The following is a 15141-nucleotide window of genomic DNA, read 5'->3' as shown; positions in this document are numbered from 1 at the left end:
CCTCTGTTTCTTCATTTGTCTTCCCATTTCTCTCTCTGCTACTGGTTCTTTAACCCTCCATCTCACGCAGCCGACTTCCCAAGACAGAATGTTATAAAAATGTGAAGTGATTCTTCCAACTCTCATCAAAAATGTTCTTCCGTTTGCTAAATGGGAACAACTGACCCATCCTCTGACAAAACACATGATCTTTTTTGGAAATTTCAGAGCTGTACAGTGAGTGGCTGGACACAAGCCATCCCAGACTCTTATTCAGGATATTCACCAGTGGGGGGGACAGACCTGCAGCTCCTGGGGCTCTGCTGAATGCACAGGTCCCCTCCAGCACTGACCTTCTGAAGCCCACCGTTCTCCTCCACCAGCGGCGGAAGCACACCGGGGCCGCTGGCTGGTGGGGCCTCCACATTATAATCACGGAAGCAGCAGAAGAAGGAGCTGAGGATGCCACGGTGCCTCTGTTTCTTCAAGCTGACGTTGCACTGGGATGCTGGAAAGAGAAAAGCACACTGCGGCCAACTGCAGCACATACTCGTGGCCGTAATGCAACGTGAAAACTCGAATGTGCAGTTGCCCCCCAGAGCCCCCATACCAGGAGACCTACTCAGCACAAGAAGATGAGGGGCCCCAGGAAGTCACGCTCAAGGATTGTTATTCAACACGCGAATCCTCGAGGGCCAGCTGGTCGATGGAGTCCAAGCCTGCTGGCCGACAGAACTCCTCTGACCTCAGCCCGGTGGGGGTTGCTTGCTCATTAACTGACCCAGCCTCAGGGTCAGGCCCCATCTGCATTCCTGAACCCAGCAGACAGTCTCCCGACCCAGGACTAAGCACTACTCCAAAACAAAGATCCTTTCAGGCACAAGTCAGACTTGACACTCTCCGAGCAGCGTTACTCTGTGCAGGGTGCCAAGAAAGAGTCACTTTGAAGCTAGGTCCTTGGACACTCCTAACTCCAACCCTGACCTCGTGAAGAAATAAGATGTGTGAGGGCATGAAGACCCTTTCTTAAACTCTGCCGTCTGTCAAGTAACTGATGGGAGGACTGAAGTCTTCCATTGCACTTAAAACACAAACAGCAGATGTGGGACAGAGAACACGTGCTCGGCTGGGGCAGGGCTGGCCAGGGCAAAGTCCCTCTTCCTGAAGCCCAGGGCGACCCTGTGCCATGGACTCGCCCCCCCCTGGCCTGTCCTGTCCCTCCGGAGGGAGTGAGGTTATCTTTTCTGTTATCTGGGCCTCAAGACAAGCTGCCGAAAGTCAGAAATAAAAGGCAAAAATGAGAATAAAACGAAAAGCACACCTCAGGGGAGAAGACTGACAACCTGGAGGGGCAGGAGCAGTGCCTGGGAATGCATCCAGGGCTGTCCCACCACAAACCACCTCTGGGTGGGTCAACGTACTCTGGGCAGAGGCCACAAAGGGCCCGTGCTTAGGGTTAATGGGGAAAGTACCAGCGTAGGAAATCACTGAGTCCGCGTGGTAACTGTTGGAGTTTATCTATCCCGAAAAGCAGTTTTGGCACGATCCCCTTTTTGTGTACTTAAGTGATTTGTGCACCACCTTCCCCGTCGTGAGATCACAAAACTTCTGCTAAAAGTCTTGGGGTACTCTTCTGCCAGCGGCAAAACCAAACGCATTCACGTGGAGATTCTGAGAAAAGACTGAAAAACTCTTTGCCGGCAACTCGACAGGCATGGACAGGCGTGGGCGAGTTGCCAAGTAAGTGTGAGTTTAAGGTCCTGATTCGCTAACAATGAGCTTTAGAACCATAACCCCCTGGAAATGATGGCTGTTTCATCTTCCTTGAGAACGGCTGGGTGCATGTCATAGGGCACCCCCGTCTTCTTACTTGGGGCCGCCCATGGTAGGCCAGGCCCGGCCACGGGGACCTCCAGGCACAGAGGCCTTCCAAGCAGCAGTGTCAGCCCTCTGAATTCCAGTACTTCTCAGTTCTCATCTCAGGTAACCCGCACGGCTACCCAAGGAGATCGACACTTCGGTTTCCATCTCACCGTGGCAGAAATACAACTAGTAACCGCGTGTGCCAGGATCTGAACCCAAGGGGGCCTGTTTCCAAAGTCCATGTGCCATGCTGAAGACAGTCTTGACCGATCAGGTCAGATCAAGGAGGGAACATACCAAATGGGGGAGAAAAGACTGCAATAAACTCACGGTGTTTGTTTTTATGTCACACTCAGATAATTTAGTCAGGGGAGGAAAAAGAAAAGTGGTCTCTTCCCTGGCCAATGGCACATTTCTCTGCAAGTAAACACGCTATCTATTTATGTCCCAGAGACCCTGAGCAGCTGATGCCCAAGCAGGGCAGTACATACCTTTGCAAAAAAAACACCCGCAGCCCCCAGGTCCCATTTTCATTCTCAGGTCATATACGTCTTCCCCACAACCGACAAACAAATTAACAGACTAACTTACAGGATAAAAAAATCCTAAACCTGGAGACGGCGAGCTACTTATAATTTCTACCCTTAGATGGCTTACCATGTAGAAGCCACCAACAGAGCTGCAGGAGTGAGTCCCCAGGGAGGCCATCACCCTGAAAGGAAAGTGGCAGCCCGCTCAGGATTTCCCTTCTCTGCACCAGGAGGTGAAGCAGCCCAAAGCGGCCTTGCTTCCACACTGAGGGAGGAGCCGGGCCTCTTCCCACTAAGCAAGGTTTGTTCTAGGGCCTACAGGAAGCTTTGGGAGGCTGGGGGCTGTCTAATTTCCTGAACACTCTTGGACTCGTCTGGTGCTCTCAAAACCAGGCCAGTGGGGGAAATGAATGGAGTTGCTGAGCCTCACCCCTCCTTGGCACTTACTCAGTTCTGAAAGGGCTCAGGATGCTGACTGGCCGGGTCTAAAAATCCTACGGCCTTCCCCCGCCCCAAGCTGCTTTCCATCCATTACCAAGGCCCGGTCAATTCGAGCCATGTGATTGACTGGCATCTGACCCAACCTGGGCCAAGGAGAGTCTGCCCCAGGATTCACGCTACAGCCACCGGAAAGGATATTCTCTTTTTGCTGGCTTGCCAAACGGGTAGGACATAAACCTGGAGCCTTTGGTGGCTCTGGCCACCACGTGAGAAGCACCTACCCGAGGACGAGCCAAAACGGAGGAAAAAGCGGCTGAGACATGGAGAGGGACGAATCTCCGACAACACCATCTGGGGACGTGGTTTCATTAAAACCAGATCCTTCCCGGGATTCTGAGTTACGTAAGAGAATAAATTACCTGTTTTTCTGGGTTTACGTTATTTGCGATGGAAAAGATTATCCCTGGAAACGTAAGCTCCCTGTAGAGGTGGTGTGCAAACACTGGTGAACCACACAGGCACCGTCCCCACCTCACGTGGCTCACGTCTAGCACGAGAGACACCGAACAAGAGATTCTGGTACAGTTTGCGTCTTGCTATGACGGGCAGCACAGGGCACATAGTCCCAACTGGAAGGTGGGTAGGAGTGATTTCTTAGAAGAAATGCTTTCTGAGCTGGGCTGACGGTTTCACAAAATTGCTGGAGGGGGCAGGAAAGTGGGAGACATAGCCATTGGTAAAGGGCCTGAGTGAGAGACAGCACGAGGGATCTGAGAAATCAGAGCAGTGGCGAGGGGGAGCGGACGTGGTGGACGACAGCCTTGTAAACCATGCGATGAGTCTGCATTTGGCTCTATGGAAATGGGGAGTGGCACGAGCGGATCTGGACCGCAAATGTCACGGTTTGACCTTGCGACTGGAACCACCGAGCTTAAATTTTAAATGGACTGATACAGGCTATCAATCCATATCAAGGATTTCCAGGATACCGTATCTGCAAATCAGAGATGTGGACCGTTTTGGGTAAAGAGCCTAGAATGGAAATTTCTTACTTAAAAATTGACTTTAATGTTTAGTTTTGAGAAAAAGAGAGAGAGAGAGAGAGAGAGAGAGAGAGAGAGAGAGAGCATGAACAGGGGAGGGGCAGAGAGAGGGAGACACAGAATCCGAAGCAGGCTCCAGGCTCTGAGCTGTCAGCACAGAGCCCCACGCGGGGCTTGAACCCACGAACCGTGAGATCTTGACCTGAGCCAAAGCCGGTGCTTCACCGAGCCCCCCAGGTACCCCCAAAATTGACTTTAAATACAAGCTACATGGAAATAAAAAATAAAAAAATTAAAATTAAAAAAAAAAATAAATTACACGGAGAGAAAATGGGCTGTGGAGTGATTCTTGGGGTTTGAGTCCCTCCCTGCCACGTGTTAGCCAGTGTGACTTCATCTACCTAAGCTACACCACTTCATACCTACGTCTGCAGGGCTGTTGTGTGGATGCAGCAAAAACACGCGTGTTTGTAAAGCACGTACGGTGCTCAAGAGAGAAGATCTACTGGCAGCTTAAGACACAAGCAAGAAGAGATTGATTGATTTAGGTACTGAGCAATGTCTGCCTTGTGAACATTCAGAAGTTAGCGTGTCTCCAGACCACAGTCCTTACAAAAACAGCCTGGCTTTATGAGAAAACATGTAGGCAGAACCATTTTGGTTTTGGTTATGTGAATTCTAAACTTAGAACTTGACGTAGCTCCTTAAAACTTTACTTCCTTCCTTCCTATCCAATACTTTCTTTGTATAATAATAATAATAATAATAATCATAGAAACTAAACAAATAAAAAGCAGCTCCCCATGTGAAGCTTAAAATAAAGGCCTAGGACTCAGGCCTTTTCTAAGAACTCTTATATGAAATCCGGTTAGGAAGAAAGTGTTATAATTAAACACATGAAATGTCTGGGCAAAGTCCACCGAGGCAGACAGTGCGGTTCGGTCCTCTGGTGGGATGAAGGGGACGGGTCCGAGGAGCTATCAAACGGTGTTTATGCCAACGCACGGAGGGTGCAAGTGAATCCACATCCAGTTGGTATGTACAGGCCAAGACGGGCATTTCTAGCCCTCTGCTGATACTTCCTGAGCTAACTGGTTCCCTCCTGCGTCCAGAAACTGAGCTGTTGCCCCTCAAGCAGCCAGTGTTTCTCCATCAGTGTGGGAGCAGCCCATGCCACATAACCCGGGCCCTTAAACTGTTCTTGCGTTCTGACCTGGTTTGGGTTACAGCCGTGAGGAGGCCCTGGCTCTTTCCTGAACCCCTGGTCTCAGGACCAAAACCTCCTGGGTCTACACCAACTCCGAGCTTCACGTAACTTGTCTTTGTCAACACCCCACCCACCTGTCCTTATCTCACATCTGACCTGAAACTCCCACTGCCCCAAACACACCCCTACACAGTCAAAAGAGTAGCTCAGGATGAAGCTGAGAGAAGCTGGAACGTCGGTCCGAAGTGTTTGCTACTTCCTATCAATCCATCCCGTCATTCGGGTTTCTCCCCAAGCCAAGGAACTGCATCTTGGCAGCTACAGACAACAAAGGTTTGCCTTTAACTCTCACAGTGCCAAGCCGGCCTCCGTGCCAAAGACCCAGCACCGCAGAGTTTCTAGGAGAAAACGGACTTGATACACCACATCTACTGCTAACGTGTCAAAGCACCAACACCTGCCCTCCATGCTAGCTTCTTTCTTGTTGCAAGAGCAGAATCCAGAAAGGATTCCACAGCAGGTTTGTAGCGTCCAAGTATTCACAGCAGAACGTTAAAAACATGTCCAAGCATCAGCATGGACACCGGTGCTGTTAAGGGTGCAAAACTGCCCACCAGAGTCTCCCAAGGAAAAAATGTTTCTTCACGTGTGGGGATGTCAGAGCACACCCTGAAGAGCCCACGCAGCTGGATTCACAACTATATTACTAGGGAACAAGCCAGACACCTTTTTTTGAGTTGGGAGGGGGGGGGGGTTCCTCTCGCCGGCCGCCGGCGTTTAAATGAATGCACCCTTTCTTCTCTTGTAGGACTGGGCTGCAAATCTCTGGAATGCAGCCCAGGGCCGTGGTTTGGAGTGGGTGTCTAACAGGAAATTCTGGGCAGTCTATGCATACATTACATTCCTTTCCCACCCCGGAAGAGTGGTCAACAAACACAACTTTCCTCTGTTTGAATAATAGGAGGGTAAGGGGGGGACTGTTGGGGTGGGGAGAGGCCAGGGCACAGACCGTACAGAGTTCAAAAGCAGATGTGGCTGCTGAGCATCCAAACATCCCTTTCTCCTAGAAAAAGGACTTAGTCACCAAAAGGGTCACCTTCTGAGATAGCCAGTGAGTCCCTCTCCAATTTCCGAGTGATAAATTTCCCCTGGGAACTGCACCCGGCCCTCTGGAAGAAACGTGCCTTTGATCGCTCCTTTCCCACTACAGCCCACGACGGGCAGGGGCGGCACTACCAGTGAGGAATCCAGGGGAAGAACAGGGGCTGGTGACTAAAGGCTGGGCAGGAGGAGTCCCGATGTCATCCTTCCATGATGGTAGGATGTCTCCCTTGTTCCCTGTTGGCTCCCAACAGCCCTCATCAGCTGCCGCCTCCTTTGCCGGGGGCCCTTGACGTAAATCGTGGCTGGCCTTCCCAGCGTGCGGTGCGGAGATGACACCCGGTTTTCCGACGAGGAAGCCGAGACTCGGAGTACTTACAACTGTGCGGTGAGGATGCTGGGGTTCAAAGCCAGAGCAGCCCGACTACAGAGCTTCCAGCCCTCCCACTAGCCCTCCCTGCCTCGCTCCTCTGTACTCTTCTGGGTTTGGGTTTTACTTCCAGGGAGAAAAAGCTGATATGAGGCCTTGAGCTGCCTGTCATCACGCCAAAGGCCACACTTGAGAAAATTCCACAGTGAGCCAAGGATACTTGTGGTGGCCCTATGAGATCAGTCCAGACACAGTGGGTCCGCTGTGCCCCGAACGCACCCAGGCAGTCAAACTCTCTGTGACTTAGCTTCCAAGGAGTGCCCCTGTGCTGGGAATGCCCTCCTCGCCTCAGCACCTCCCAGACCCCTGGCCCAAGGCCACACGGCTCCTAAGTGACAGGGCTGGAGAGAAACCAGGTCTGGGGGAGTCCAGAATCTGAGCTCTCAGCCGTCACTGTACAGAGTCCGCTTTTCACAGCAAGAGCCAAAAGAAGTAACGGAACAAAGGACTCAAACAGAAAATGCACTTAAGAGGAAGTAAAGGTTACAATTTAACAGTAATTAAATAAATGAACGCTGAAACGATGAAGCTCCGTTTTGTGCCTGTTAATTAAATGAACAGAAATGACGAAAACAACAACACAGCCAATGGTGGGAAGGTTTTGATGGCAGAGGCACCTTCGTTCACACGTTGCTGGTCACGCTGGAGACTGGAACGATCCATTTGAAAAGCAGGCGAGCGACGTGTCGGAGACCATAAGTCTTCCGCAAACCATCCGAACACCCAGCAGAGTGGGAACGGTTAATTCAACTAATGCGTACCAGCTGGAGAGAAAACCTTGCAGCCACAAGAAATGCCACCAGGAAGAGCCGTGGAAAAGTGCTCATGGTCACTGGCAGGTGAAACCTCTTGGTGCTGTACATTCCTTATGTCTTCAGCCTTGTCAGGTGTCTCTGGACAAGATCCGGAACACAGGCTCCAGGCGCACAAGCTTGTGACACATCTTGTTCGTGCCCAAGTCCCTCGGACATAGAAATGTGCTGGTACAGAATGGGCCCGTGGTGACACATGTTTACTGAATGAGTGTACGTATGAGACAAAACAGAGAACAATGAGCATTTCCGGGAGACTACCAAAAAGGAACAGCGCCTGTGATTCTTCAGAGAGAGGTCAGCTCAAGCAATACTGCTTCCTGGGAAGCCCTCTTGTCCACAGCAAGCCTCCTCCTCCAAGACGGCTTCACCTATGCCACCCACGTCTCGCCAACCTATCTGAGGAATCCAACTCTCAGCTCCCGCAACCTCTGTTTCCTATGAAATAATTGGTGCAAATTTTCAGACAGAGATTAAATAAAATTCACCAATACGTTTGGTAAGCATGGCAATTTCTGGATCATAGGGCTGGGTCAATTATTATCCTATTAACTTTATACTTTTCTATTGTTTTCCAGTTTCTATAATCTACTTCATGTTAATAATGGAAAACAATTGAATAAATATTAAAAACATTTGTTTCTACTTAAAAAATATATGTGACCATTTTTGCATATGTGGTACCCTTCTACAACCTTACTTTGATGGGCTATATTGCATACGTGTGCCTATATACTGTGCCATAATTAAACTAACTTTGGACACTTATGCTGTTTCCTTTAAAAAAGTATCATAACAAGGGTGCCTGGGTGGCTCAGTCCGTTAAGCGTCCGACTTCGGCTCAGGTCATGATCTCGCGGTTTGTGAGTTCGAGCCCTGCGTCGGGCTCTGGGCTGACAGTTCGGAGCCTGGAGCTTGCTTCGGATTCTGTGCCTCCCTCGCTCTCTGCCCCTCCCCCGCTTGTGCTCTGTCTCCGTCTCTCAAAAAATGAATAAGCTTTAAAAAATTTTTTTAAAGTGTCACAACAAATGCTGCAATTTGTTTGCAACAGCAATGTTAGGAAATATCTAGTTATTCACTAATATGGGACAAAGTGGAATAGATCCCTGGTGTGGAGTATTATACAGCTGTTAAAAGGCTGCAGCTCTATACACACCGATGGTAGCAAACACGTAAGATGTGCCAACTGCTATTCTTGCACTGTATATAGTGACTCACCGAATCACTTCAGTAATCTTATGTGTAAGAGCTAATACTATACTCCTTTTATAGATGAGGAAACTAAGGCCCCCAGAAGCTAAGAAACTTGTCCAAGATGACCTACCTCGTAAACAGTAGTGTTTGTTCCAACCCAACTAATGCGTGCTTTTTAACTTCTGTACTATATTGCCTACTACTAATGGAACACATTCTGAGATTTATTAAATGAGAAAAGCAACGTACATATGGTACAGATAGTGTGCTACCACAGACCTTCAAATACGAAGTTAAACAAATTAACAAACTAAAGAGCACAATCACGTGCACATTCTTACCTGCGCAAAGCAAAAAGTACCTCTGGAAGGATTTATAAGCAACTGGTTGCTCCATGGGAGAGAAATGGAGGACAGAACTGGGAGGGAGGGAGAATGCTTTTTCACTCCATTTCCTTTCAGTATCCTTTGAATTTTGTACCACCTATTAAAGTGGAAATTCTATGTAATGCACCATGCATTATAATGAGTAAGAAGCATGAAAAATGATACTACAGCGAGGACGTGTACATAACCTTATGTGTCTGATTATCCTATTAGAAGAAATTCCTAGAAGTGCAATCGCTGGGACCAAAGTCTTTGAAGAAATGTTGAGCCTCTAGATCCTGCGGACCATCTGCTGCCTAGAGAGGCGGTGTCGCGGTGCACCCCCAACCCGTGGGGTGTCCCCGGGAGGCTGTGCCAACACAGAGACTTTAAACAGCCTTTGCCCGTCTGCAAGGTAGAAATGGCAACAATGTCACTTTCATGCGCATTTCCGCAATCGCCCTCCGACCTCCGACCTCCGAGTTCTGTGACCTCTCCTACGCCTCTGACCATTTCTACTGCTTCTGAGAACTGGGCTTATATATTTTTTGCCTATTTTTCCACTTTTTTCTTTGATTGTTAAGAGTTCCTTTGTCCAAATTGGAGACATAATCCTTGGACCGTTCTGTACGTTGGAAATAGTCTCAGTTTGTTTTAGGCCTTTTGTTTTTTACGGTGGTTGTAGATGTGCAGAAGTTTTAAGTTGTTAGGGAGTCAAATCAAATGATTTTTTTTTAATGTTTGTTTATTTTTGAGAGAGAGACCGAGCATGAGTGGGGAGGTGCAGAGAGAGAGGGAGACACAGAACTCAAAGCAGGCTCCAGGCTCCGAGCTGTCAGCACAGAGCCCAACGTGGGGCTCGAACCCATGGACTCAGGGGCTGTGAAATCATGACCTGAGCAGAAGTTGGTCACCCAACTGAGCCAACCAGGTGCCCTATCAAATGATTTTTTAACTGATTTCTTCCCACCCTAATATGATATACTATTCACTTACATTTTCTTTTATTTTTAATTAAGTTTATTTATTTTGAGAGAGAGAGCACACGAGCAAGGTAGGGGCAGAGAGAGAGAGAGAGAGAGAGAGAGAGAGAGAGAGAGAGAATATGAATGAATGAATATCTCAAGCAGGCTCCATGCTGTCAGCACAGAGTCCAATGCGGGGCTCAAACTCACAAACCGTGAGATCACGACCTGAGCCGAAATCAAGAGTCAGACACTTAACCGAATGAGCCATCTAGGCATGCCACTGCCCCGCCCCCGCCCCGGCCCGCCAACCTTCTAGTTCTTTTTTCAGTTTAAAGTATCTTTAAAGTAAAAATTTTATCTGTTTGGAGTTTATTCTGTACATAGTAGGATATATGAAATCTACCTAGTTTCCCCCCAAAGGTAAATATCCTAATAGTATTTATTAAACAATTCATCTTCATACACTGAGTGGGGCATTCTCTTCAACCCTCTCTGCTCCCCTCCAGTCCTCTGCTTGTGCCCGTAACACAAAGCTTTGCTACTGCAGATACACTATTTTATAGTTAACAGTACCGGTCCCCGTTTATTATATCTTTTTTCGAAAATTTCTTGGATAGTCTAACCCTTTATGCTTCCAGATGAATGTCAGAATCACTTTATCGAGTTCTAAAAAAAAAATACCATTGGGATTCGGTTGCATTAGGCTCATGAAATATACATCCACTAACTCTAGTTAATTCCATCAAAGTAATTAAAGGAAGGTTAAAACGAGAAAGTTTAAACAATCCATTTGTTGTACCTTATTCCTTAAAATTGTGCCAAGATTAAAAGTGGCCTTGGTTATCAGCTTGGAATAGACTGTTGTAACTATAAGATACTTTATACAACTCCCATGGTAACAATAAGGAAAATACCTATAGAAGAGACACAAAAGAAAATGAGAAAGGATTAAAAACATGTCACCACAAAAAAAGTCACTGACACACAAGACAGCTAAAAAGAAAAACTAGAGACCACAAGTTACAAGACAGAAAACGAAATGCAATAGTAAGACCTTCCCTATCAGTACATGTTAATAGATTAAAGTCCCCAACCAAAACACATACAGTGGCTGAATGGACAAAAAAATAAGATCCAACTACCTGCTGTCTATAAGAGACTCACTTTAGATTTAAGAACACACATAGGCTGAAAGTGACAGGGTGGAAAAAGATATTCCATGCAAATGGCAACAAAAGAGAGGAGAGTGGCTATACTTAGAGACAAAGAAGAACATTACTGGTAAAAGGGCCAATTCACTGGAAATACAACAATTATAAATATATATGTACCTAACACCAGAGTACACAAATATACGAAGCAAGCATGGGCAGAAATGAAGGGCAAAGCAGACAGCGACACATTAATAGTAGAAAATTTTAATAACGGACAGAATATCTAGAGAGAAGACAAACAGAAGACCTGAATAACACAAGAGACCAAATGGACCTAACAGACATGTACAAAACACTGCACCCAACAGCAGCACCATACATATTCTTCTCAAGTACTCAAAGAACATTCTCCAAGACAGATCACACATTAGGTCACAAAACAAGTTTTAACAAATTTAAGAAGACTGAAATTGTACCAAATAACTTGTCTGACCACAATGGAATTAAACAAGAAATCAACAGAAGGAAATTTGGAAAATTCACAAATATGTGGAAATTAAACAACACACACTTGAATAACCAATGGGTCAAAAAAGAAATCACAAATATCTGAGACAAATACAAATGAAAACACAACATACCAAAACTTACAGGATGTAGAAAAAGCAGTATGAAGAGGGAAGTTTAGAGTGGCAAATGCCTACATTAAACAAGAAGAATTATGGGGCACTTGGGTGGCTCAGTTGGTTAACTGTCCAACTCTTGATTTTGGCTCAGGTCCTATCTCCTGGTTCATGAGTTCAAGCTCCATGTCAGGCTCCGGCTGACAGCCCAGAGCATGCTTGGGATCCTCTCTCTCCCTCTCTCTCTCTCTCTCTCTCTCTCTCTGCCCTGCCATCCTCCCTCAAAATAAATAAATAAACTTGAAAAACAAAAGAAGAATGTTATCAAATAAACACCCTAACTTTATACCTCAAGGAATCGGAAAAACAAGAGTAAACCAAGCCCAAAGTTGAGCAAACCAAGCCCAAAGTTAGCAGAAGGAAGGAAATAAAAAATAGTTATAACAGAAATAAACAAAATAAAGACTAGAAAAACAAAAGAAAAAAATCAATGAAACTAAGAGTTGGGTTTTTGAATAGATCAACAAAACTGATAAACCTTTAGGTAAACTAATAAAAAAAAAGAGAAAACTCAAATAAAATAAAAAAATGAAAGACGAGGCATTAACAACTGATATCACAGAAATAAAAAAAGATTATGAGACTACTATGAAACATTATATGCCAACAAATTGGATAACCTAGAAGAAATGGATAAATTTCTAGAAACATATAATCTACCAAGACTGAATCATGAAGAAACAGAAAACCTGAACAGTTCAATAATGAATAAGGAAACTGAATCAATAATCAAAATCTCCCAACACAGAAAAGCCCAGGGTCAGATGGCTTCACTGGAGAATCCGATCAAACATTTAAAGAAGAATGAATACCAATTCCCCTCAAACTCATCCCAATAATTAAAGAGGTCAGAACATTTCACTCATTTTACGAGGGCATCTTCATCCTGATACCAAAGCCAAAGTCCTACAAGAGAAGCAAAGCACAGGCCAATATCCCTGATGGATAAAGATGTAAAAATCCTTAACAAAATACTAGCAAACCAAATTTAACAGCATAGTAAAAGGATCATGTCCCATGACCAGGTGGGATTTATCCCTGGGATGCAAGGATGGTTCAACACACACAAATCCATCAATGTGATACACTCCATTAACAGAGTGAAACACAGATCACATCAACAGACGCAAAAAAAGGCATTTGACAAAATTCAACACCATCTCATAATAAAATACTAAAAAAATAGAACTTAAAGGAAAATAATCTCAATATAATAAAGGGTATATACTAAAAGCCCATAGTTTTGCTGTTGTTATTATGCTACAGTTAAACATATCTTTCCTATGAGTTCCTATGGTTTCTTCCCCTCCCCCTCCCCCCGCCCCCGCCCAAAGCCCATAGTTAACATCCTACTCAAAGTGAAAAACTGAAAGCTCTTCCTCTAGGCTCGGCAACAAGGCAGGGTGCCCACTTGCCACTTTGATTCAACAAGGTAGTGAAAATCCGAGCAATTAGACAAGGAAAAGAGATAAAAGGCATCTAAGTTGTTAAGAAAGAAGCAAAAACATCTCAGTTCACAGATGACATGATCTTATATACAGAAAACTCTAAAGATCCCATAAAAAACTACTAGAACGAATAAATGAATTCTGCAAAGTTGCTGGAGACAAAATCAATGTGCCAAAATCGGTTGCGTTTCCACCTGCTTACAACAAACAATCCAACAATGAAAAGGAAATTAAGAAAACAATTGCACTTTCGATAGCATCAAAAAAGCTTTTTCATTTTTTTGGTTAAACTTAATCAAGGGGACGAGAGCCTTGTACACTGAAAACTACAACTGGTGAAAGAAATTGTAGAAGACACAAACATGGGGCGCCTGTCTGGCTCAGGCAATAGAGCGTGTGACTCTTGATCTCAGGGTCATGAGTTCACCCCCCACGTTGGGTGTGAAACCTACTTAAAAAAATGTGAAGAAATTATAGAAGACACAAATAAATGCTAAAACAGCAGGTGTTCATGGATTGAAGACTTAATGTTATTAAAATGTTCATACTACCCAAAGCAATCTACAGATTCAGTGTAATCTCTTAAAATCCCAATGGCCTTTTTTTTTTTCTGGCAGAAATAGAATTAAACAATCCTAAAATTCATATGGAACCTCAAATAGCTAAAACAGTCTTGAGAAAGAAGAACAAAGCTGGAGGGCTCACATTTCCTGACTTGAAAATATATCACAAAGCTATCCAACAGTATGGTGCTGGCATTAAGACAGATACACAGACTCATGGAACAAAACAGAGACCCCAGAAATAAACTCACACATACATAGTCAAAGGGGCTTCAACAATGGAGTCAAGTCTACACATTGAGGAAAGTATAGTCCCTTCAACAAATGGTATTTCTGAAAACTGTATACCCACAGGCAAAATAATATAACTGGACCCTTATATTACACCATGTACAAAATCAACTCAAAAGTACATTAAAGATTTAAGTTTAAGACCTAAGATTATAAAACTCATCGAAGAGAACAGGGAAAAATGTTGGCCTTAGCAATGATTGTTTTTAGATAGGACACCAAAAGTATAGGCAACAAAAGCAAAAATCAGACAAGCGGGACTACATCAAACTAGAAAGCTTCTGCACAGCAAAGGAAACCATCAACAGACCTACAAAACGGGAGAAAATATTTGCAAACCATGTATCTGGTAAGGGGTTAATACCCAAAATATGTAAGGAACTCCCATGACTCAACAGCAAAACAAACAAAACAAATAATCTGAATTTAAAAATGGGCAGAAGACTTGAATAGACATTGCTCTTAAAAAAGACATACAATGGGGGTGCCTGGGTGGCTCTCAGTTAAGCGTCCAACTTCAGCTCAGGTCACAATCTCTCAGTTCAAGGGTTCACGCCCTGCATTGGGCTCTGTGCTGACAGCTCGGGGCCTGGAGCCTGCTTCGGATTCTGTGTCTCCCTCTCTCTCTGCCCCTCCCCTACTTGTGCTCTGTCTCACTCTCAAAAATAAATAAACAACAACCAAAAAGACATACAATGGCCATATGAAAGAATGCTCAACATCACTAATCATCAAGGAAATGCAAATCAAAAGCATATGAAATATTATCTTAAACCTGTAAGGATGACCATTATTTAAACACACACACAACCAAGCGCGCGCGCACGCGCGCACACACACACACACACACACACACAAAAGAAAAGACCACGTGTTGGTGAGTATGTGGAGAAGCTGGAACACCTGTGCACTGTTGCTGGAAATGTAAAATGGTGCAGTTGCTGTGGAAAACAATATGGAAGTTTCCCCCCAAATTAAAAATCCCATATTTAAAAAAATTTTTTTTTAACATTCATTTATTTTTGAGAGAGAGAGTGCGAGCGAGCAGGGGAGGGGCAGAAAGGGAGAC

At 45.2% G+C, this 15141-nt stretch overlaps 1 protein-coding gene and 1 long non-coding RNA gene across 7 annotated transcripts in view; one reads left to right on the top strand and one right to left on the bottom strand.

Annotated features, from left to right (window-relative positions):
• CTDSPL (CTD small phosphatase like) overlaps positions 1-15141 on the bottom strand; it is a 121249-nt gene that overhangs the window by 36950 nt on the left and 69158 nt on the right. For all 6 annotated transcript variants that reach the window (XM_040479777.1, XM_040479778.1, XM_040479779.1 and 3 more), the window contains exon 2: positions 333-487. In XM_040479777.1, the coding sequence (XP_040335711.1) occupies positions 333-487 (155 nt within the window). The remainder of the gene's footprint in view (positions 1-332; positions 488-15141) is intronic.
• Positions 1094-3247, top strand: LOC121033457 (uncharacterized). The gene is made up of 2 exons (XR_005791922.1): positions 1094-1719; positions 1951-3247. It is a non-coding gene; the product is annotated as an uncharacterized LOC121033457 (long non-coding RNA).

The sequence above is a fragment of the Herpailurus yagouaroundi genome, unplaced genomic scaffold (genome assembly GCF_014898765.1).
Source record: "Herpailurus yagouaroundi ecotype Mexico unplaced genomic scaffold, PumYag 159, whole genome shotgun sequence".
NCBI classification, from domain to species: Eukaryota; Metazoa; Chordata; class Mammalia; order Carnivora; family Felidae; genus Herpailurus; species Herpailurus yagouaroundi.
The sequence above is the reverse complement of the archived record's forward strand: the minus strand, read 5'-3'. Positions and strand labels throughout refer to the sequence as shown.